The sequence below is a fragment of the Talpa europaea genome (assembly GCF_964194135.1).
Source record: "Talpa europaea genome assembly, chromosome: 13".
Taxonomy (NCBI): domain Eukaryota; kingdom Metazoa; phylum Chordata; class Mammalia; order Eulipotyphla; family Talpidae; genus Talpa; species Talpa europaea.
The window spans coordinates 67,430,788-67,456,284 of NC_140080.1; the positions used below are offsets into that span (position 1 = coordinate 67,430,788).

At 34.9% G+C, this 25,497-nt stretch overlaps 1 protein-coding gene across 1 annotated transcript in view; it reads left to right on the plus strand.

Annotated features, from left to right (window-relative positions):
• Window positions 1-13,896: 13,896 nt before the first annotated feature.
• The window catches only part of DSG1 (desmoglein 1), a gene marked incomplete at both ends in the record, with an annotated part of 31,602 nt that continues 20,001 nt past the window's right edge, over window positions 13,897-25,497 (plus strand). Inside the window, 4 exons of the mRNA XM_084252690.1 lie at window positions 13,897-13,944; window positions 21,713-21,748; window positions 22,255-22,386; window positions 23,825-23,980. Coding sequence (XP_084108816.1) covers window positions 13,897-13,944; window positions 21,713-21,748; window positions 22,255-22,386; window positions 23,825-23,980 — 372 coding nt within the window. The remainder of the gene's footprint in view (window positions 13,945-21,712; window positions 21,749-22,254; window positions 22,387-23,824; window positions 23,981-25,497) is intronic.

Sequence of the window (25,497 nt, forward strand, 5' to 3'; positions counted from 1 at the left end):
TCATTATTTTATTTTTTTAATATCTTTAGCAGTAACTAATGAAATAAACTACTTTACTTGTCCCACAGGTTGTGTTCAATATTTATTTATGTATTCATTCATTCATTTAGGCTTTTGCTGGTTTCAGAGTGGGGTCAAAACAAGGGAATTTTATGGGGACTATAACCAAGATGAAAATGCATATATTATACGAAAATGAAAAATGATGTAAAAAATTTATAAAATAAAAAAAAAATACAGTATGTCCAAAGGGAAACCTGGAAAGCAGCAGACATAGGAGGAGGAAAGGAAAGCTACTCAGCTGAAGAGCGATGCTCTTCATCAGTCTTAGACACTTCTTCACAGAATATAATGAGCATCAAGTTAAATATATGGAAAGTGCTTTGAAGACTAAAAGCGCTGTATAAATGTTTGCTACAGCAAGGATTACTATATTAAGCAAATTCTTATAAAAAAAACTAAAATAAAATGTTCTCTTTAAATAGAAACTAAGTGTTGAAAATAAAACTACTTTTACCAAGGATTTTGACTTGGAAAACCCTGGCCCACACAAGGCTTTATGGGTAAGATATCTTTCAAAGGCAAAAAGTTGTTTTTCTAGACTAAGAGAGAAATATGTGTGGAGATTTCACAATGAGACATCTATCCCCATAGGACTTTTTCCAAATCCAAAAACCTTGGCAAAAAAAAAAAAAAAAAAAAAAAAGGAAGGCAATGTGAAAAGGAGAACCTTTGGTATATTGTGAGAAATTTACAGCAAAGAAATACAGATCAACACACACATATATATGCCTGTGTCTGCACTACCCCCATACACACACACATGGGCTGAGATCATCCTTTGAAAAGAAGGCATGTAGCAGATAAGTAATAGTAATAAATTGCTAAACAAATGTTTGGAGAGGAATACTTAGCATTTAAAAGAGTTGTTTTGATTCTGGTTGAATAGATAAAATTGACACAAAACTTTCCCATTAGGATTCTCATTTTCAGCTTTTGTTGAGGAGAAACAGGGAATCATGGGGCATCCTTAGATGCTTCACAGATGAGTAACATAAACCCAATGGTTGAATAAACACCAGGAAAGTAGTACTTGGCCTTCAGAAAGTAATTCCACTGTGGACTGATGTTAGCAAACAAATGATAATGTGAAGACACCCGCTAAGATGTGTCCTGATGAGGAAATGGTGAAGGGAAGAGAGAATGATAACCCACATGGCATGCCATACTTACGAGGCCCTTTGTAACCTCCTCTACAGCAAGGAAATGAATTGTACCTGCGTCTTCTGTTGTGGTAAAATAAAGCATAACCAGAAATAGCAGCAGTAACATCAAGAACAATCACTTGCCAAGTTCTGTCTCCTTCAGCTCTCCAAGCTTTGTCTCATTGTGACATTGGCACACTCTGTTCCCTCCAGATGATGCACTTCTTTCACGTACAAACTCCATCTACAGGCATCCATCACATTCTCTTAAGATCCGTCTCAAATAATAATCCGTTATGAAGATTTCTCACTCTTTAAAGCAGATTTGTTTTTCTCTTTGTCTTCTATAGAATTTTATACAAATTTATATTACAGAAGTTGTCATGTAATGTTTGATTTTTTTATCTGAATAGATTCCCCCCCAATAGATTATGTGCTATTTAACAACATGTATTCCTGAATTATATATTAATTATATTATATCTTTATTCTAATATGTGTGTGTGTGTGTGCGCTCAATAAATACGTGATTTGTTTCAGTGCCAAAGTTAACTCTCCTGACACCCTGGAAATCTCACCACAACCCTTCCCATTGTCAGCACAATCAACAATGCCTCTTTACCCTCTGTGTTCTTAAGGGTTCTTGAAGCATTATCCCCATCATCTTCAGGATTCCTAGTGAGACTTGGGTTAAATGGGGTCAAAACTATTTAAGGAGAGAGTAGAGGAAGAACGACTTAGGTGTCTGTAATAAGGTAAAGACCATGAGATAATGTTACTGGATTTGAGAAACTATTGCCATCAGACTCAAATGACTCCTATGGCTGCAAGACCTACAATAACCTGGCTCCCACCTATATCTCTGATTTTACCTGTTACCACTTCCCTTCACATGCTTCATTTCATCTCAGCTGAACTACTGGAAGAATCACAAACTCACCTTGATTTTGCATGCCCTCATTTATTTCCCATAAACCCTTGTCCATTATACACACCTCTTTATCTCCATCAAATGAGAAAACTGAGACTCGTGGACATTTATTGATTTGACCAAGGTCATGTAGTGGAGGATCTCTGAATTTGACCTCAGTTTGTCTGACTCTAGTTAGTCAGACCTCAGTTTGTCTGACTCTAGTTTGTTTTCTTTCCCTTTAGATCAAGCAATTACCCCTACCAAAAAATCATCTGGTTTCTCTCAATTCTGTAAAATGTCAGAAATTGGCAATGAGCTTAAATAATAGAATACTCCCAGGATCACTGTGTCATTACTCATTTGTACAACATTTGTAGTATATGCACTGGCAATTTAGGAATAAAATCTTAATAATGAAGTTCTATGTCAAAGGTTCTTATTATTGAGGTATCCCTCTCCCCTTTGGGCATTTACTAAAAATACAGTTTTCTTGACCCTACTCTCTAGAAATGTAGATTTAATAAGCATAAAATAAAATAAGACCAAAGATTGACAGCTTAAGAACATTTGGAAGCACGTATGTTCTATATACTCTTTATATTTATTCTTTATTGTGCAAAGCACATAATATTATCAAACTTAATACTCATACACCCCTATGTTTATAGCAGCACTATTTACAATCGCTAAGCAATGGAAACAACCCAAATGCCCAAAAATAGGTGAATGGATCAAGAAGATGTGCTACATATACACAATGGAATATTACTCAGCAATCAAAAAAGCTAAACTCATGCAATTTGCAGCAACATGGATGGAACTAGAAGGGATCATGCTCAGCGAAATAAGCCAGAAAGAAAAAGAAAAATACCTGATGGTCTCACTCATAGCAGGAATTTAGAAAATCTAAATAGGGACCAGGAAAAAGACTAATTATAATAAAGTAAAAATCAAAATCAAAAAGAAACTATAATCCAGAGACACAATACAGGGGAGGTGTGGGGAGGGGGGAGTAGGGTCAAAATAAGGGAGGTGGGAATTGCATGGGGACTATAACCAAGATGAAAATGCATACATTGTGCAAAAATGAAAAATGATGTAAAATATATATATATAAAATAAAAAAACTTAATACTCATAGATGGAAATAAATATTTTTGATGGTAAAAGCTTTATAAAAAGATCCTGTTTTTACTCCTTGAATATGATTAACATAAGAGTTGATTATGTAATATTGACATAAAACTCTTGGTAGAATTGGGGTTACTCTTTAAACTGACTTTCAATCGATATCTCTGAACGTATGCAGATTTTTCTGGGTGTTCTTTTCACTGACACCAAGTTCACAATTCTGTGACTCATGATATACAAGTTTGACAGCGTGGATTTGATGTTCCAGAGCTTAGTCATCAGTATTTCATAGTACCTAGTTGATTATATCATGGAATTTTGATGATGTTTGCACTTGCTTGAGCTGAAAAACTCTCCCAAGAACCAGAACATGTTTTAAAAACCTGTTCCTAGGTTTCTTATTGTAACTCTTCTGTAATTGTCAAAAATGACCACAACTGCAATTTATTCTTAAAATCCTCAACAGTAGAACAATGAAAAAAATCACTACTTGAGATCAAGTGATTAGGAAGCAGATGCAACAAATGCTAATTATTTTCCAGAGTTGCAATGAAGAATTTGTTTGGTATAGTTGTGATACATGAAGTCTAGAAAAATTCTTAATAACTAAGGTGGCAGAATCTCTGAGAACTAGGACTTTAATTCAATTTATCTAGTATTTCTTGGTTATATATGGCATCCCAGGCAACCCTTGGGAAGCAGAAGAAAGAAGGCAGGCTCCCAACAAAAATAGCTAACTTCTCAGTGAAGCATGTACATAGCATTTGGAGTACAATTCTGATCATCATAAACCAGTTCCCATAGCCACACCCTAAGCATTGGGAAATCATTCTATTTCTAATATTTAAATTCTAATAGAAAAATTTTAGGACCAATACTTACTATCCTTTCAGAAATCTTAATTCCTTGCTTCTAATACTTGTCTTTGACCTCCTGAGACCTACAGATTTTAACACAATGAATTTTTCAAATTATTTAGGGTATCCCTCATTTACTTCCCTTTCTATAGCACACCTCATAGTCTATCTTTTTAAATGCTTTTATCAAAAAGATAGACAAAATATTTTTTAATTTTAATTTTATTTATATTTATTTTAAATTTTGCTCTTCCATATATGCATATGTTCCACTCACCCTCTACCAAACAGCCATTCCAATGACCCCTCTGCTTCCCTTCCCCACTCTCTCCACCCTCCCCTGCCCCCTCACCCCCTGTTGCCTCGGGTAACCATTAAATTTTTTCACTGAGTTCAAGATTTATTCCTACTATAGTTTTGCCTGTATATGTTTTTGTTTGGGGAGGGGTTTTTTTGTTTTATTTTGTTTTTGGTTATTTCTATTCCAGGAGGAATGAAATCATATGATATCTATCTTTCACTTTCTGACTCATTTCACTTAACATAATCACCTCAAAGTCCATCCATTTTGTCTCCAAAGCCACTATTACATCTTTTTAAGTAGCTATTATAGTATTCCACTGAGTATATATTCCACAACTTATTTACCCATTCATCTGTTGAAAGGCATTTACTTTGGCCCATGACTTGACAAGAATTCACAAAAGATTTGACATAAACTTCATGTTATTTTAGGTGTCTCTGATATCTACCAATAATCTTCTATCACTATTTTCAAATTTGTTGGCTTTTTCTTAGTATTTATCATCATGTTCTCAAATGTCTCAATAAAGTTTGAAACACACATCCTTTCTTCTTGAAACTCCACTTTGCTTATTATTTTTTAATTAATTCAAATATACTTTTTGAGCACCATCATGTCCTAAAGTCTAGGAAATGCAACTGATTTTAAAAACTTGGTTTTTATTCTCATGCACATAACAGGCTAGTGATGAGAAGAGAGACATAAAGTCTCTGTAACAATCAAACAAGTACATGGAAACTTATGACAACGAAAACTACAAAGAGGTACAAAGGCCCCAAAAGCTCCTTATGAATATAATGTGATACAAGTTAGAGACCAAAGGAAGAATAAACACGTGCATAACTGATAATTATTCAGATTACTAAATTTTTTTTAAGATTTATTTATTTATTTATTTATTTATTTATTTATTTATTTATTTATGCAAGCACTGGGTACAGTCAGAAGTGTGGGAGGGTGAGAGAATTCACCAGAGTCAGAGAAGGGAACAGAACAGCCAGACTGACGAAGTACACTGCTGAGGGGAGCAGTGGGCGTGGCAGGAGAGGTCTGTGCACCATGTGGAACCCTCAATAGCGGCCGGGGTTCTAACTGGCGCTACAGAGGCTGCAGGCAGCTTCGCAACCCAGCGCTCAACCGCTGCGCCACCAGGGAGGCCCCAGATTACTAAATTTTGTTTATCAATTATGTATTTAGCCACCTTAATAAATTTTAGTGTTGTTTGAAATAATTTGTATTGATTTTCTTGACATACAATTTAGAAAATTTATAATCAGTGAATAACCATAATTTAACTCCTTTTCAATTTTCTAATTTTACCATTAATTTTCAGAAAATATTAAATAATATAACAGTTGAATATTTTCCCTAATTTTAATAAAAGTGTGTTTACCATTGTGACTAAGCAAAATGGCAGATTTTTGTACACTGCATTATCTTTATCAAGTTGACGACCACTCAATTTCCTTATATTTCATTCCTTTATTTAAAAATATATGATAAATTGTATCAAACTTTTAAAACATCTATAGATTTTTTTTTAATTTGAGTTGTTACATGGTTAAATAATGGAATATATTTTCTAACACTGAACCACCTTCCATTCCTAGAGAGAATTTCAACTAATCATGAGTCATTCTTTTAATGTGTTTTCCAAACTCATATGTCAATATACTATTTGAAACTTAGCAATTATATTATTGAATAAGATTGTTTCATTTGGTTTTGTTGTTATTGTTGATTCTTGGTTTTGTTGTCTTTCTTTGTCTAGTTTGTTTTCAATCATATTTTAATCCTATCAATAACGAATAATATAAATTAACATCTCTTAGTTCTATTTCCCCTGCACATTTTTCCTCTATGTTTTGCTATTTTACTTGCTATGCAAATATTTATGACAATTATGTTCTCACCCTTTTTAATTATTGTATCCTTTAAAAATTTGTATCTCATTAAACTTTATTTTATCAATAATTTATAATACTAATGCTATTTTCCATTTTGTATACTTTAGTGCTAATACCCATTTGGAAAATGGACATTAAAAATGATATTTTCTAGAGTTTAAGGTGATCTAAATCTATTTTTTTCAATTGTCTCATAAAATGTTCTCTATTGCTATTTTTCATGACCACTTGGATGTTCTATTATCCAAATAAGAACTGACCATCATGTTTCATTCTGAGTTTTTTCTTTATTCCCCTTTTAACTCGTACAATCCCCCAATGTTTTGCATTGTAACACTGACTTTGAAGGATGCAGACCATTTTTTTCTAGAATATTCCAAAATAGAACATTTTCTGATTGTTTTCTCATTTGAAGATTCAGGTTGCACACTTTAGGGAGCAATACTACATGGGTGATAACACATTTAGCCAGAAAAGTGCATATTCCTTTCTACCTTTTTTCCTTTGTATATCTCCATTTGTTGAAAAATGTAGCCATCCAAAAATTTCAAATTCTACTTCTTCCATGAAATGTTGCCTAACTGTCTAAATTTGAAAATTATTTCTGTTGGCAGAGCTCATAAAACACTACAGGTCTTTCCTGTAGCACAGACATCAATGTCTCTTATAAAAGGCAAGACTGAAACTCTTGAGATCCAATCAAGATTTTTCCAAAAGATAAACTTCTTACCTATCTCTCCTGACAACTAGCAGTGCCTAGTACAGTTCAGGAAATGTCGATGGAACTGAATTTAAAAAAAAGAAATTCAACAGCCATTTCTGAAAAAAGATAAAGGAAATATTTTGTACCTGTTTATAGACTGAACACACATCCCAAAAGGGAAAATATTCTAGACAAAAAGCAATCAGTATATTACCAAGGAATATATTCATAGCAGCATTAGCAGCAGAATGTTCCAAAATGAAAAGCGATGGTGAAAAATCTTGACTGTGGAGTTGATTGCATTTTATTTCCAGCAAATACACTAAATAATCTGGAAATTTTAATGTACTGCCAAAGAGTTGCAACATATGACAGTTTAGTCTGGGAGGAGATGTGAAGTTACTGTGGTTTCTTGAAAAGAGTCACAATGTAAGGAAAGTAATGCTTGAGAAACACTCCTGGCAAATGAATATAAAACAGATTTAAAGTAGGAAGAGGTGCAATTAAATGTGAGGCCTGGGGATAGCAATCTGGGGAGGAGCTACAGTAGCAGAAATGAAGACAGAAAGGCAAAATTGAGACAAAAGAGGATGCAATGTTGGAAGTATAATGTGAGTCCGTTTAGGTACAAAAAGAAGAAATGAAGCATTTTAGAAATCAGTTCTATTGTGTAATCTTTAACAGCGTAAGATTTCTCTGATATCAATTCCTAGAAAACTGGCTAAGGGTCCACAAAACATACTATGCATGTTTCTTTTGGCACTTTGGGGAAAAGTTTACTGTCCTTCTCATTTCAGTTAAGATGGAATCATGTGAGGACATGGACCAGGTTGTATACATCTTTATAAATCCAGACCCTAATGAAGTGCAAAGCACAGAATAGATTAAAAGGAAAAAAATGTTAAAAACTGAACTGATGACAATTTTTTATAACTAAAATGAAGGGCTGAGCTGTACATGATATCCAAATAGTGCACCAGGGTAGCAGCTAATACGCAAAGGTCTTTAGAAGGAAGTCATCCAGAAGGCAGTAGGAATACTTTGGTTTCAGCAAGCTTGCATGTAGTGTAACTCTTGAAGAGCAGAGTTTATAATCTGAACATTCCCCAATAATGAACATTCAGTGGGTTTTCTATTAGAATTATTTTTTAAAGAAGAAAAAATAATAACAGTCTCAGGCCTCCCCAGTGGCGCAGCAGTTGAGCGCTGGGTTGCGAAGCTGCCCGCGGCCTCTGCGGTGCCGGTTCGATCCCCGGCTGCTCCCCGGCCACCAGAGGAGGGTCCCACATGGTGCGCAGACCTCTCCTGCCGCCCGCTGCTCCCCTCAGCAGTGTACTTCGGTCCTTCTGCCTGCTCTGCTCTCCGCTCTGGCTCTCGTGAATTCTCTCACCCTCCCGCGCTTCTCACTGTACCCAGTGCATGTATAAACAAAACAAACAAACAAACAAATAAATAAATAAAACATGCCTCTATAAAAAAAAATTATTAAAAAAAAATAATAACAGTCTTTTACCACTCTTATTTTGTCATAAAAATATTTGAATATTAAGATAGAGCCTATATATATATGCATATATATACACATACATATATATGTATAACATCAGGTGAAAAAATAATAACAATACAAAACACAACAAAACAAAACAAAAACAGACAATTATAAACCAGAGATATCCTGCAGGAGAGGGGTGGGGAAAGGGATCAGAGGGAGGGCGACTATGATGATGGTGCACGGGTGCATTGGTGAAGGAAACTACACCTGAAGGAAAGAAGAAAAAAAAAAGGCAAACACTGTTTAAAATGAACAATGATGTAAAATATAAATAAATAAGAATAAAACTGATATCGTTAAATTTTAAAAAAAAGATAGAGGGCCTCCCCGGTGGCGCAGTGGTTGAGCGCTGGGTTGCTAAGCTGCCCGCGGCCTCTGCAGCGCCGGTTCGATCCCCGGCCACGGCGAGGGTCCCACATGGCACCTCTCCTGCTGCCTGCTGCTCCCCGCAGCAGTGTATTTCGTCAGTCTACCTGTTCTGCTCCCCGCTCTGGCTCTGGTGAATCCTCTCACCCTCCCGCCCTTCTGACTGTACCTAGTACTTGTATAAATAAATAAATAAATCTTTAAAAAAAAAATGATAGAGCCAAGGATCTCAAAATTATTTGAGGTTTTTACTACTCATGAATATTCGTTCGATAGCAGGAAAGGTGCATAAAGTCAAAATGCTGTTGAACTTTAAATCTAGAATTGACTAGAGAAAAAAAATTAAGGTAATCCTGAGGTCAGATTTAAAAGTAAGGTCAATTAAGCAAAGTCTTTTTGGAAATATAAATCTAAAAACATAATTTGATTGTAAAGCTACATCTTTTACTCAATGAGTAATTGCTTAATTTTAGTAGTTACTTTCAGTCATCATGACTTTTGCTCATACTCTAGATCAATCTTATAGATTCTGTTAAGATTTACTAATTTACTAATGAGTCATATTTTTTATTGCAAAGTATAATCTATTTTTCTAGCCCAATGGCCAGCATAACTCTTCTATAAAGCACCAGATAAGTAATTATGTTAAGCTCTGCAGGCCGTATGACCTCTGTCACAGCTGCCCAGTTCTGACTGTAAAAAGTAACCATTGGCAATACAGAAGAAAGTGAATATAGTTGCATAGCAACTAAAAAAAATTAAGCAAATATTGGACCAGAGTAAGCCCACTGCTACAGTTTGCCAATCCTTACTTTACTTCATTACTTTTTCTTGTATTATGAAAATTCTCTAATTTACATAAAAAGAGAAAACTGTACAATATAATTTATAATTAACAATTTGCCAGGGAATGCAAACTGGTCCAACCACTATGGAGAGCTGTGTGGAGATTTCTGGACCTACTAAACATAGAGCTTCCATATGATCCAGCAATTCCACTCCTAGGTATTTACCCAAAGGACACAGAAACATCAATTCCAAAGAACACCTGCACCCCTATGTTTATAGCAGCACTGTTTACAATAGCTAAGCTTTGGAAACAGCCCAAATGCCCAAAAATAGATGACTGGATCAAGAAGATGTGGTACATATATACCATGGAATATTACTCAGCATTCAAAAAAGATAAACACATGCAATTTGCAGCAACATGGATGGAGCTGGAAGGGATCATACTCAGCGAAATAAGCCAGAAAGAAAAAGAAAAATACCGGATGGTCTCATTCATAGCAGGAATCTAGAAAACTTAAATAAGGGACCAGGAAAATGAATAACTATAAGAAAGTGAAAATCAAAATCAACAAAAAACTATGAACCAGAGACACTTTTTGGGGGGTGGGGGGCGGGAGGGGAGGGATTGGGGTCAGAATGGGGGGCTGCAATTGTATGGGGAATATAAAAATAAAATTTATTATAAAAAAATTGCCATATTTATTTCATCAATTTTGCTGTTAAATTCATAAAGAAAATTTTTCTTATCATGAAATTCTGTTCCTACATAATTTAGTATGCATCTTTAAAAATAGAACATATCACTATATAATCTAATGAAATAGTTAATGGTTCCCTAACATTTCATATTTAAATTTATTTAAATTTTCCCATATATCCCCCAAATTATTTGTGTAGATATTAGGACTCCAAATTAAGGAGCAAATGTCACATTTGATTGTTACATAAGAAAATTTTCTTTTAGTCTAAAAGAGCAGCCTCCATCCCCCAGAGTTTGTTTTATGTGACTTGTTGAAAAATTTGATTTTAAATAATGTGAACAAGGTCTGGAATCAATACATGTCATAGGAACATTAATATAGAGGAAATACTAAAAATCTTGTTCATATTATCCTTAACATATTTACATCAATTTCTTCTCTATTTTTAGGGTTTATTTTTGTATTTCACCTATTTTTTAAAACAATTTGCAGAGCTGATTAAGGTAACTTACACATAGGTAAAACCAGTTGTTGACATATAATATAAGAAGATATTTCAAAGTGTTTCTCTGAAATGCATAAGTCTATGTCATGGACACTATATACATGAATATGGAATTGTCAGTTACTTTAACTAGGCTTAAGAAATTCTAGATCAGTAGAATCCATCCCTTGTAGTGAAAGACAATGATGAATATGTTTTTCAAGAAGGAATTACAGTATTCCAAGCTGTGAACAGATATATAAATGTAGACACTTGGGATGACCTTCTGCAATTTGTAACGCTTTATGAAAGAGGAAAATCCTTTTCCAGAATTTTGATTCCTATGAGAAAATCTATTTACTAGGGAAATTCCAAATTTCACAAAATTTCCACGAAATAAGAACAGTCGGTATGTTTGCGAGGTACATACTAAACTGTCTTCAGAGCAGGACTCTCCAACAAAGCAGAAATAGTGTGCAGCAAGACCACATGGAAGAAGCAATGTGAGCAGCAGAGTTATGGGACCATGTTGCGTGAGATTACAAGTACGTGGCTTGAAGAATAATGGAGAAAATGTGAGTATGAAGACAGATAGAGTTTATATCACCAAGGTATCTTAACTTTAAAGTATCTTAACTCACTCACATTAGGAAAAAGGATTAGTAAGGAGTCAGGGAAAGGGAATGGACCAACTAAGAAAACAAAAGTATAGTAAGTAGAGGAAATCAAACAGTCCTGAGCAGAGAATCTGAATGCTAGAATTCCCTCAGTTTATAACTAATTAAAGGGAGTTAAATTTATAAAGAACAGAAGGAGATAAGGCTAGAAGATAGGAGATAATAAAAGCAATGAAGTTCTAACCTCTCTGCACTGAGCAATATGGTAACCACTGGCCTCATGTGGTTATTTGTGTAAATTAACTAAAGTTAAATGATGTTATAAATTCACTTTCTCAATCATATTAATCACATTTCAAATGCACAATAGCCACATGGGGTTAGTGGCTACCATATTAAATAGCACAGAGAATATTTTCACCAGAAAATTTCACTGGACAAAACTCTCCTAAGGATATTAAAGATTAAGAAAGAGAAAAGGGGAGGGAAAAAGGTAAATGAGAAGGGATAGTGATTCATAAGCTCTCTTTCTCACTGGGGCTTCATGTCACTAGTTCTCATGCAACAGTCTAGATAGCTGCTGCTCTGCAAATTGGGGTTATGCCACACCTCCTTTACAGAAAGCTGTTGGTGAGGTTGGTGCCTTGTGAATGCTCAAGCCAGTTGGGATTGTGGGAGTATGGTGTTGAGTTTAGGTGGAGTCAGGGTTGGGCTTGGGGAAGGGTCATTTCAGTGGATGAAAAATGCCATGCCCAGAATTCACAGTGGGTAAAATATTCACTTGCCACTGGAAAGTTACAAGAATAGGTTCTTTTATTTCTTGTGCCCAGTGACACTTCAGTCATTCATGGTCATACAATCCTACTAATACATTGCTCACATTAAGTCATAGGTTGATACTCACCATCTAGCTTACTCAACTAGTGAGAAATTTGGCCTAACTATATCCTCTTATTTTTATTAACACATCAACCAATTCCTATCATAGGCATTTTTATTTACTACAAGTAAATACAGGCAGTCTGATTCCTTCCCTCTAAGTTCCATGGTAAAGAGTACAAAATTAAAATGACTATTAAGTAACCTTTGCTGAAATGACAGCATTTCCTCAGAAATAGCCTTCCTTTCTAGGACATTACTAGCATCTTTTTAATCAACATCTTATCAGATAGCTCTGTCCAAACTGACAATTTTTAGCTTCATAGACTTCCGGTCACTTATAATATGTATACTAGACATTGCCAAATGAAAAGAAGACATTCCAAGAACACCTTCAAATGCTGGCTTGTGAGCGCCACTACTTATTTCTACGAACCTCAGGGCTGCCTTCAGTTTCCCATTTGCATGTGTGGGCAGCCATTTCTTCAGCGTATTCCCCATGTTCTAATTGGCTCATATACAGATTCTTGGCTCCGTGCTTGCGAATCATCGTTGACTTTTAACCCACCTTGCCTGAAGAACAGCTTTTTGTGTATCTATTAGTATTTCAGGCACTGATCTTCATTTTATAAATTATCAAAGGACTTTAATTGATAGCTTTGATTGTTTCCTTTTTATTTGGTTTAGTGATATTTTAAATTTTGTTTCACTGCATTTGAAAAGGGAAGGCTCTTAAAGAGAAAGAAGTAACTGGAGAGAGAAGACACTCATTCAGAGACAAAATAGAGGCTTCCCTGACTTAGGCTGGTTACATAAAGAGAATTGTGACTTGTGAAGAGGACCTTATAATTGTAAGTATCACAGATTTACTTTTTTAAATTAATGCTTGCAAAAAAAATCCTCACTCATAACATTAGCACATTTCTGTCTTATAAACCACAACTTAGAAAATGACTGAATATTTCTTAACACTCACTGAAACTGAAAGTTTATAATTTTCAGCTGTGCCTGAGGGTCTGCCTGGCTATAAGTATGGGCCAGACAATTCTCTTTAAATAATATAAGCATTCAGAATACACTGGATAATAAGTGTAGGTGAAAAATCCCAATCGAATGTATAACTCTCCATTTTAAATGCCTGCCACTGAAAACCTTTAGTGAAAGAGTGAATCTTCCATGCCCAACAGAAAGCTGCCTTTCAGCTGGAAGAAGGGTGTGTCCTGAAGATTTTACCTGGAGCAATGATGATCTTGTCAAGCATTTCAGTGAGACCAGCCCAAGTTTTTAGGGTGGGGATCTAGACTGGTTATACCTACCTTCAGTTCTTCTCCCAGAGAAGGCAGAAACACCTTAAAGCCTGCATGTAAGAACATCTACTGAGAAATTATTTTAATCAGACACCTGCTGAGTGGGGCAAAGAAAAAGAACAGAGAAGAACAAGCAAAATTCCCTTGGTCTTGGATGTAAGAGAGCCCAGCAGCGATGGACTGGACCGTCTTCAGAACAGCTGCAGTGCTGTTCATTTTTCTGGTAGGTAGATTCTGTTCAAAACTCTTCATAATCACTCTCATTGTAAACATGTGAAAACCTTTTAGAAGCTGTTAGTTACTGTTATTTCTAACTTAAAGCCATTAAAAGTTTATGTTAATAACAAGGTGATTTTATGTACTAGATTTTTAAATAGTGTTTCTCTCTTTAATTGAAGACTCAAGCTCATATTAATGCATCAGTGTTAACTCATCATATCACATCTCTGACAGCCAAGTCATTGCTAAGTCATGCTGGGAAAATAATAAATTCAGGAAACTAATATCACAACGTATAGCATTTTGTTGTTCAAAAATCTTTCGTAAGTGGGCTTTTAAATGAGTATCACAGGTGTGGCCTGATTTTTAACCTATATGTTTTTCCATCTTTTGGTTATCTTTGCACTATAATCTCTTGGATTCATAAAAATAAAATCCATATAAATTAAAAATTAGCCATTTGTCACTAGCCTGCCTACTCAAACAATTTCATTGGTTCCAATGTGTGGTTGGGGTCTCTTACTAATATTGAAATCCCACTCTGCTAAACTATGTTTTGCTGAAAACATTTTTTATTTTTAAAAAATGGTGATATGGAAGATTTATAAATGACATAGTAGGTGAAGGAGTGGCTGTAATTAAAGAGTAAGTATAATTATTATGATACTGTTCTTACTACTGGAAAGTCAGTAATGACTGATGTAAAGTTGTACATTTGACACAGACACACATGAGAAAATATTTTATGGTTGCCCCCCATTGAAGTTATCAGTTTTCTCTTTTTAAGGCAAATACTAAGTGTAACACAATTGTGTTAAATCAATGTTTAAATCTTAGTCTCTTTCACTGTAAGGTTAATATACTCTAAAGGGGCAAGTGCCAGGTAAATCACCCTTCAAGTTGGCAGGATGTAGTGTTGTGGTTTATATTTGTTTCTACTTGCTTAATTTTTGAACTGGATTGTTGAGTTTCTATAATAACAAGTTAGATCTTTGATTTAAGGTGGCCTGATTAGTTTGAATTCAGTTTATTAATGAAGAGGTCATAATCAGTGAATTTAGTAATAAATAAATAAATAAACTGTCAGCTTTACTCCCATGTTTGCCTTTCAAACACTAGCCCTGTTCCAAGGACTTTTTAATGGATCTTTAGGATAAGTTGATATTATAACTTGGACTGTGGCAGGAATTAATGAGTAAGGTGTCATTTGAACATAGGAACACTTGTGTATTATGAAATACTTTATTTTTTTAATTTCATATAAATTGGATTCATTAAGACGTATTATAGTGTCAGTTCATTTAAATTTGTTCAGATGCTTATGTGCATTGATTGAACTTCTAAGACACCTTATTTCTTTATTATTATGATTACTTCTAATTAATTACATTCTATAAAAATCCCCTTAAGGAATCACTTTCGAATTAGTCATTCTTCAGTAAAATGTATCATTTTATCTACATATGTGACCTCATTGAATTTTCTCTTTGTGGAGAGATAAATGGTCCTTTGTATTTTATTTCCAGATACTGGATAAATTTTTGTTTATTTGCAGATTCTTTGTTTATTGCTATATTTTATTTCAGAATCAACCACAAATTTTCTTACAAAGTTCTAAAAATTATTTCTCAAAGAACTTATTGAATAGTGAATTAAAATGTTTCATTTTCATCTTAACGTGACTTTTTTTGTGAAACATTTCACTTTCTAAGGTTTGGAAAATCATTATTTTTACTACTCATTTTATCAAATGGATGGATAAATATCCTTTGGAATGTTTACTTTTACCAAAAAAGGCTAAGTAGAGCCTTTATATTCTTCTTGCATAAAATCAACATGTCAATTTATATAGAGAGCATATTTGACAATTTGAAGACCTTTAAGACATTTGAACTGGTAGAATCTTTGATGCAAATCTGCTTGAGAACTGGGTATCCATCTATTTACAATCATGTCATGTAGTCTGCTCACTATACCTGAAGGTTTTAGACCTTGTTCAAATTAGTGGGTTAGACCCGGGAGAATCAAGCTGAAGAACCTGTTCTTACAGCAACCAAGATTGCCACATGACCATCCAATTATTTAGACCAGTCTCCTGAACAGACAGTAGCTTACACCTGTTATAATATTGCAAGTCAAATAGATGTTATCGATTCTGCATTTATTTTTTCTCTCTTTTTTTTTTTTTTGATTCCATGAAGATAGTTTGCATCAGGGAGTGGAAAAGTAAAATGGAACCAATAGAAAGTCTAAAATTTACTTACAACTTTGCAATGTCGAATGAGTCAACTCAAATCATTATCTAGCTTAAGGTTTCTTTTCCTAGGAAGGGCTACTTTTGCAACTTATGCATAAAGATAAATAAATCTATCTTTATTACCAAGAATGATGTGATTTCTTCAGTTTATCATATCAGTCAAAATTTCTCCCCTATCCATGGTTAATATATCCATCCCCCACCTGATCCCCCCCAAAAAAACATAAAAACCCCTCTAACCACCTAATAAACTAGCTGTACAATTTTAACTTCACTGAAATTAGTTAGGACATAAGCCATATTTCACAGAGCATTCCTCAGCCCTAAGGCTAAAATACATGGAAATAACATATACTTCATTATATAGACCATCAATTTATTTGAAACAGATATCTTATTGTGTTCACTGATGGCTAAAATAAGAGAAAACCTAACAAACTAATACAGACCAAACAGAAAAAAAAAAGAGAGAATTTCTTTTGTTATATACATATTATAGTGAGATGTATAATAGACCTTAGTTGTTCAGTATAATAAACAGTAAAATTTATAAATTGTACTTAAGCAAAATCATTTCCATTTTTGTGGTGTTCTTAAAAGTTTTATTATTTTGCTGCAGATTTAGGATAAGTATCTTCTTTCACCTTACTAAAAATCAAAAACACAAATTTATCATCATTTAACTGGTTTAAGTTGCCACAGAGTAAAAACATTTTGCCATGCCTGAGTTAAGTAATAGAGAAAACTAAAGCACTGGGAAATCCTGTCTTGACTAAAGCTGAAGACTTGACCCCCAGCAGGCTACTTATGGACAACATTTACCTATTTGAACACAAATCAAGAAAGAGAACAATTTTGACTATACCCAGAGTGCTTAATTTTTGATAACTCTTTCTCTATTACACATTCTTTAAGGACGTTGTTCCTGAGTATCCCCATGTCCTAACAAGCATTGCCTAACATGTAAGCAGAAAGCATGCTCAGCCTTGCAGTTCTATATTCTCATTGGTGAGGGAACACCCTTACAAAATGCTGGGTCATGCCACCCCTACTAGTTATGCCTGACATGCAAATTCTTTTATTGGTCTTAGGCAGCTCAAAGCAGTTAAATGCCATCCACTGTTGATCCAGGCTCTCAATTGGTCTATGAGGATAGTGCATAGCATTTAACACTTGTCTAATGGAAAACCACATCCCCACAAATTAGTAACTGTCTATTGCTCATAAAACCACTTGACTGTAAGTTATTTGAGGGCAGGTTCTATGTCTGATTCACTTTTGTATCTTTCACAATGCCTTGCACCAGTGCAAGATTGCCCAATAGATGGCTTATCACACAAAGCAGAGGCATCAGAAGGGAATTTTTGAAGAGTTTATATTTCTTTTCCCACACTCCCAAAAAGATCATCTGTATATTAAAGATGGAAATAATCACCTTGAATTTCCCTACACTTGTGTTTATGGTATAGTATCACATTTATTTTTTTATTTCACAATAAGGCTAAACTTAATGTCTTTAAGATTAAGCCCAAAATTCTTAATTCAGCCTAGGATCCATATAGCATACATTTGACATGTATTTGTCAAATAAACAAATAAGCCAATGAACAAATCAGAGAAAATAACCTCTCAAAGTGTTGTCAATTCCAGATTGATAGCTTTCCCCCAAGTAATACAAAGGAAAGACAAAAGAAGGGGTTTTAAAAGAAAGATGCAAATTGTTATATTTGAACTTTGTCTCCAGATGATCTTTGTGATATATGTAACAAATACATTAGAACTTGATGCTTAATAAAAACTATCAAGTGATTGCAGAATCCACCTCCCAATTATTTAATCAATCATTTTTTCTTATAAAAATTACTACATTTTTAGTAAATGCAAAGAAATATAAACCTCAAAATCAAAGAAAAAACTTAAAAATGAGTATAAATAGCTAATAATTGAAATTAGCTTGCAATTTATGTCTCATGACTTTTTAAATATGTAGATTGGCTCTTAGAATAAAGAGAGGATTTGTTGAGTTTGTACTTCGAGTGAATTTTTCACTGCTTGCTTAGAAATTTTCAATTAGAAAAAGCTATAGTCTCACATACAGATGAGAAAACTGAAGCACAGAATGACTAAGTAGTTTACCCTACTGCCAACAGTCAGTGGGCCAGAGGGCTGAGATGTATTCTGTGTGACATCCCTACATTCATTTCTACATGACTTTCCATCACAGAGAATATGTATTCCCAACTTATTCTCTTCAACTTCCTTCTCATAATCCATTGATTTAACCTCCACTTTTCCTCCCTTCCTTACCCTCTGACTTCAAAGTCCTTTCTTTCCACCCATTGCCTCCTGTTGTCTATATCAGAACACCTCCATCAAGTACTTGTCTTTTGGACCTCTCCTCTTTCAAATCAAAATCTCCTACTTCCTTCTTTCTCCACCTTCAAAAATCCACATCTTCTTCTAGAATACCTCCTTGGATACCACATCTAATTCTATTATCAAAACTTTCTATTTCATAACCAAATTTCTTGGAAAAGGCACATTCTCATTCCCCTCTATCCAATCCTCAATCCCTTAATCCCTAATCTTATTCCCCTAATTTTCAGTTAGAAAGAAAGTGTTCTAGTCAACTGAAAGCATTCTCCTGAGGAGAATCCTGAAATGCCTTAGGATTTCCTCATGATTCGCTCTGACCAAATTTTTTTTTTAATGTCATCTGATACTTGGTCACATCCCACCTGTCTTCTAATTCTCCCTTTTTTAACATCGTAACATTGCATTAAATTTTCTTCCTATTTCTTTAGTCATTCTGGCTATCTCTTTCTTGGTTTCTTGTTTTTTGTCATTATTCCCAGTATTATAAATGTAGGAATTCCCCTAGTTTCACTCTCAGCCACAGGTTGTTTCTTTGCCATAGTCTATATTTCAGAGGTTTCAAGTTCTGCTATGATTTCAACCATCCTACTTGAGCAGACATCCCTTAGATCTATGTATCAGGCCCAAACTACTGCTCATGGTGCTGACACATGTTTCAAATTGCTGAGCATCTTCACCAGGACATTCCTCTGGCATCTCAAATTAAATGTGTTCAAACCTGCTAAATTCTGTTACTGTTAGCTCCCAATCTCATAATTTAAAAATAATGCATGTAAGATTCTTCCCTCCCTTGATTCCCGCATCTCATTTCTTCTTAAGCCCTGTCAATGTTAACAACACAGGATCTTGCCCTTTAGCTCCCCACTCCTTTTCCAGTACTACTGCTCCAGTTCAGCTCCTCCTCAGCTCTGTCCTGATTTAATGCCCAAGACCCAACTCTTCATGGCCTGTAATTGCTGCCTTTTCCCCATTTCCACCAGTTGTTGTCAGAGTAATTTTTTAAGCCCACAATTTCATCATGCCTTTCCCATGCACACAGGAATGTGGTATTAGCACTGGAAGGGTAACTATATAATTTAGTCTACAGCTGTCATTTTCCCAAAGAGAAAACAAAAGTTCAGAGAATGTAGGAAGTATATTTAAAGTTTTCTGACTCTAACAAGTGCCCTTTTGATCTCATTATTTTACCTTTGGAAGTCCAAGGCTTTGTGTCAAAGCTTATTTTAGACTCTGAACAAAAGATAATAAGGTTATATCAACACAACATATTCTTAAGCAGACTTGGCACTTTTTTTTAATTACTGATTCAACTGAGAGTCTGACACTATGGTGAAACCTTCTTGGTCTTCTGCCTAAGTTACCTCTCATGGGAAAAAGAATGACGGAGCTTCATAAAGTTGGGAGGTTTCTTAGTCACCTGAATTCCTTTTCCAAAACAAACAGCAGGCCCTGACACTTTAGTGTGGTGAGGGAAGTTAGAAGTCGTTAACAGGTGTGTACATGGTTCTGTAGCTTCCAAACAGACAACAAGGTAATCCCACAACTGTCCCACACCCACAGACGAGGGAGAAAAATTGTTCATGAGTTCACAGGTGGCAAGAAGTGTACATTTTCATTAACAGTGTTTCACCTCTGTGCCCAAGAGGGACTCCACAATAACATTTCATTTACTTGTCCAATCGTTTGAGGCATTACTTTTCTTTTTTGTCTCCTAGTATTACTATAATTGTTGTTCTTATTCTTATGTAGAAGCATTCCTGATCATAAGGATGATATGTGATTAGGTTAAAATCAAAATTTTTCTGAATCTTCACACTTATAATGTCAATTCTTTGTAGTATATTTTACTAGTAGTTTTCTTGGAATAGACTATCTCATACTTTATTGTAAAACCCACACCTCAAGAGCAAATTTAGTTTCAGTTGTGTTGTACTGTATTAGTCATAAATTAGTATCCAAACCTCAATTTCTTCATTTGTAAAATGGAGATAATTAACGTATTGATCACATATACTTGTGAAGTATGAATACATAGATTCCTCAAAACACATTGCCTAGCACCTGGTTATCCTTGTTATCATTGAGTGAATTGTAACAGTTACAATTATAAGGATTAACATTAAATATATGGCAGGGGTATATAATTCCTATGATGCAAACATTATCTATTTACACTATTCATATTAACTATACACATATTTTCATGAATTATCAATTATGGCAATTTTATTAAATATATGTACTTGTAGATGAAAATGTTATTTTATTCAATGGTAAGTTTGAAAATAACTACAAAAAGTATTTTGAAATTACTCTTGAGATTATTTTAATATGAAGGATTATTTTCTGTTTTATCAGTAACACAGATGAACTCTAATTGTGATAACAGTTTTCATAGTTTGCAGTTCTGAAGAAACTCAACTAGAAGTTGAAAGTTTCTTATTTAGGAAGAAATAAAAACATTTACATCAGCTGTTTTGTTTAGTACAACAATAAATCATCAAATATAAACCAATGCTCACATAAAGGAGATGATTTTCTTTATTTTAGGACTTTTGATTCTCATATTTCAAAGGGAATTAAAAAATCATCTTAAGAGATTTAAGAAATTTAGAAAATTTTCCATGTAGAAATGTGAGGAGCAAATTTTCTGAAGCTTTCAGATATTTTCTGCTTTATTTCCTTTCTTCATGCCAAAACATTTTTTTTTTCTATTTCTGTGGCTTGTCAGGTATGAAAACCACAGTTAGGTACTTTGGAATCATAACTTAATAGTTGAATATCACTGACTAGCATCAGGTACACACTTTACTAAGAGGACCTGAGCTCACAACACTTATTTTCTCCCGGTTCTAGTACCAAAATCCTAGTTCATAAGATTATAAGTATCTACATAGGCAAACAATGAAAAAACAAATAAAAGTAATAAAGAAAAAAATTAAAAGTAAAACCCTAAAGTGAAGGTATCCTTAGTATCATATTAAACCTGAAAAATAAACAGAACCACCTGCTGATGATCTTTTAAAATAATTCCAATGACTCATAAGATTATTGTTTGATTTTTTTAAGCAACTGGATAATATGAATTATAAAGCATTCAATTAAAAATTAACCATTATGATTGTCTTTGGTTTTATAGGTGGTGATGGAAGTTAACAGTGAATTTCGAGTCCAGGTAATATATAGCAAATATTTTTTTTTCAAATTAAAAATAAAAAAAAAGATCCTCCCTGGTGGCGCAGGTGGTTGAGCACAGTGCTGTGAAGCTGTCTGCAGCTTCTGCAGTGTGGATTCGATCCCAGCCGGCCCAGGAGATACCCATGGTGCGGTGGACCTCTCCTGTTTCACCGCTGCTCCCGTTAGCAGTGTATTTCAGTCAGTCTGCCTGTCCTGTTCCCTGCTCTGTCACTGGTGAATCTTCTCACCCTGCCACACATCTGGTCTGTACCCCGATTCTTGTATGAATGAATAAATCTAAAAAATAATAATTTGGGTTTAAAAACATATTTTCCAAAGAAAACTCATTTTTATAAGTTGATGCTATAGATTATCAAAATTACCAATTTTTCCAATTAAACATCCTCTCTGACATTACAATTATCCCCTTTTCCAAAATCTTTAGTGGAATGTGAACTATGAATGAAAGTAATAGATATTATTACTTTATCCTGCCCACTCAAGGTAAGAGATTACAATGCTAAAAATGGCACCATCAAGTGGCATACAATCAGAAGGCAAAAACGGGAATGGATCAAGTTTGCTGCAGCTTGTCGTGAAGGTGAAGACAACTCGAAAAGGAACCCAATTGCCAAAGTAAGTAGCAACCCCCGAGCATAAAATAAAAAATCAGAATAGATGTATTTTATTAGCATATCTCACTGAGAAGTTATGATTCAGATTATGAAAATTGAAGGCATTCACAGGACAAATGAAGTGTTCAGGTAAAGAGTTAAACATTGCCTTACCTCACCCTCACCGGAGAAAGCAATGCATCAGACCAGGTGTTATCCCAAACTGCAGATGAAGAAAACATAAAATAATGAATTTAATATTCAGGTCATTCAAAGGACAGTGTTAATTCTGGCTACCTCATTTTTCAAATTGAATTCCTACTTTTGGCTCTTTTATAATCATTCAAAATTCAAAATCATTCAAAATTGAATTCAAAATTCAATCATTCAAAACACATACCCCCTCAAAAAACATATCCACATAGTCAGCGGTTCACACATATACAAATGTAAATATACACAACTATATATTAATATATATATACAGGCAAACATTCAAATATACACAAATTCACACGATTTGCTTATAGCCATATAACATTTTATTGCAAAGAAAGTGTCCTGGTTTCTATAATCATTTATTTGGAGTGGTTTCCTCACTTTTCTGCTAATATGTGCTTCCCATTTTCATTATTAAGAACTTCTATAGGGCCTCTCTGGTGGTGCAAGGGGTTAAGTCTCAACACTATGAAGCTATCTATAGCCACTGCAGCATGCTTTTAATCCCCAGACAGGGAGATACCCACATGGCACAACAGACCTCTCCTTTCTCTCCCGCTTCTCCCCTTAGCAGTGTATTTCAGTAGATCTGCCTGTTCTGTTCCCTACTCTGTCTCTGGTGAATCCTCTCACCCCCCACACCCCTAGCCTACACCCCAGTTTTTGTATGCATAAATTAAAAAAAAATCTTTAAAAAAAAAAGAACGACTAGAGAGTTAGATAACTCTTGTTACCTGCATAAATTCACTTTTAAAAATTTCTTCTAAAACTTTTCATTTTGAAAAAAATTTTAACTGAGAGCTCAAAATTATGTAATGACAACATTGGTAAACCCCTAAGAAGGTAAGATGTTCCCTACTTTAGCCCCAGTGCTAACACAGAGGCTAAAAAAGAATATGATCAATTGTACATGTTGAATGAATGAATGCATGAATGGTGACAGCATAGACTTCAACTGAGGTGATTACCAACTTTCTAGGGTAATTACCTTTTTTTATGATGTGGTAGAAATAGAAATTGAATTTCTTTAATTATATTGTCATTTACCATTGAAAATACTAAAGCTATAATTATTCCATTTATCTAAGAAACTAATTCTCTACTTCCAGCATTTTCCAAAAGATAACAGTGAGGAATCCATTCAAGAAAGAAAGAAATTTTCAAGAAAGAAAACTGTAGCATAATAAACCCAACACTCTTTACTTTCCCCTGTAACAATTTCACTTGTGCTTTTTCTGCAGATTCATTCAGACTGTGCTGCAAATCAGCAAGTTACATACCGGATCTCTGGAGTAGGAATTGATCAGCCACCTTATGGAATCTTCATCGTTAACCAAAAAACTGGTGAAATTAATATCACATCCATAGTTGATCGAGAGGTCACCCCTTATTTCATTGTAAGTGGGCTCCATGTAAAATTCTCTATGCTCTGTCAAATTATATTTGGATTATCTTAAACTCAGATCACATTTGAGTTTTTAAATTAATTATTTTTCAATTGAAATAACATTGGCTTACAGATTCAAGAGTCTCAATATTAGCTATTTTTCATCGTCTCTTACTTCATGAGCAGCACAAAGAAAAGATTAAGAAAGGAGTGCTTCACTTAAGTTACTTTGCAAATTTGCTACCTCTGGTCTGTCCCCACTGAGGAGCTAGAGTATTTGGAAGGGCAAATACCTAACCTTCAATTGAATCCGTCAGATGCCAGGAGTTGTTTCTAGATCTACTAAGAGAGCCTTTTTTGAGTGAATATACTTTATTATAAATTCACATTTCCCAAACTTATGTGAGTGCAGAATGAGCCTTGGAAATACTTTAATTTAACCTTAACTGAAACTCACTCCATTCTTTACAGGAGCCGTGACAAAGCTTAAGTATGTTCTTTCTTTAAACCTGCAATCTTACTTCCACTTTAAGCAGCTGGTCTTATGGCCAATTTCATTAAGTTTTAGTCCCTCCATCACAAACTCAATTAATTCTCTCTCCACATGCTCAGAAATGTTCTTCATTAAATCCATTGTAGGGGCAGGACAGGAAGGTCACAGGGCAGGTTTTCTGATCCAGCAGAAGAGGTAAAGGAAGAGAGAGTCCTGGAGTCCTCAGTGGCTTTTGCAGGCCTTTATTGGGATTTACCAGGCACACAGCAAGCCCCCAGCAAGTCTTCACTCTTTCTGAGCTCTGCAGCCTTCTCTCATGTTCTCTCTGCTTCTCTGCTTCTCTGCTTTTCTGCTCTCCTGCTTCTCTGCTTCTTCTCTCGTCTTCTCCTGGCGTCCCCATGAAGCTGCCCTTAAAAGCCCAGTCTTAGCCCAGGTGAATCGCATCTACACATGCCCACACCCTACTCCAGGTGCCCGCCATCAGGCATGCATTCAGGACCACAGGGTTCCATCATCTATCCTGATGGCAAGAGGGCAGAATAGCCTGATACTTTTTACCTTACCCTACATCCATAATAAGCACAACTAATTTTCTGCATTTTTTCCAAAGCCTGTCCCAAAATATATCTATTGTCACGTAATTACGTATTTTTTCAAGAACCTTATTCCATCAACTTTATTTTTCATCATTCTTCTGCCTGCTCCATTGGTTGTTTCCATTTCCATCTCTCATCATAGTCAACATTTATTACTATTCAAGCAAAAAATATAAACCATAAATAAGTAAAAGTGGGTAACATACTGTAAGGGCAGGAATGAGCACTGAGCAGGTTTTCTGATCCAGCAGACCGGGTAAAGGAGGAGTCAGATTCCTCAGTGGTTTTTTGCAGGTCTTTTATTGGGATTTGCCCGGTACACAGCAGGCAGGGGTGCTGGGGGGCCGGGAGGCTGGCAGTCCTCCCAGCCCCCAGCAAGTCTTCACTCTGTCTGGGCTCTCCAGCGTTCTCTGCTTCTCTCTTGGCTTCTGTTCATTC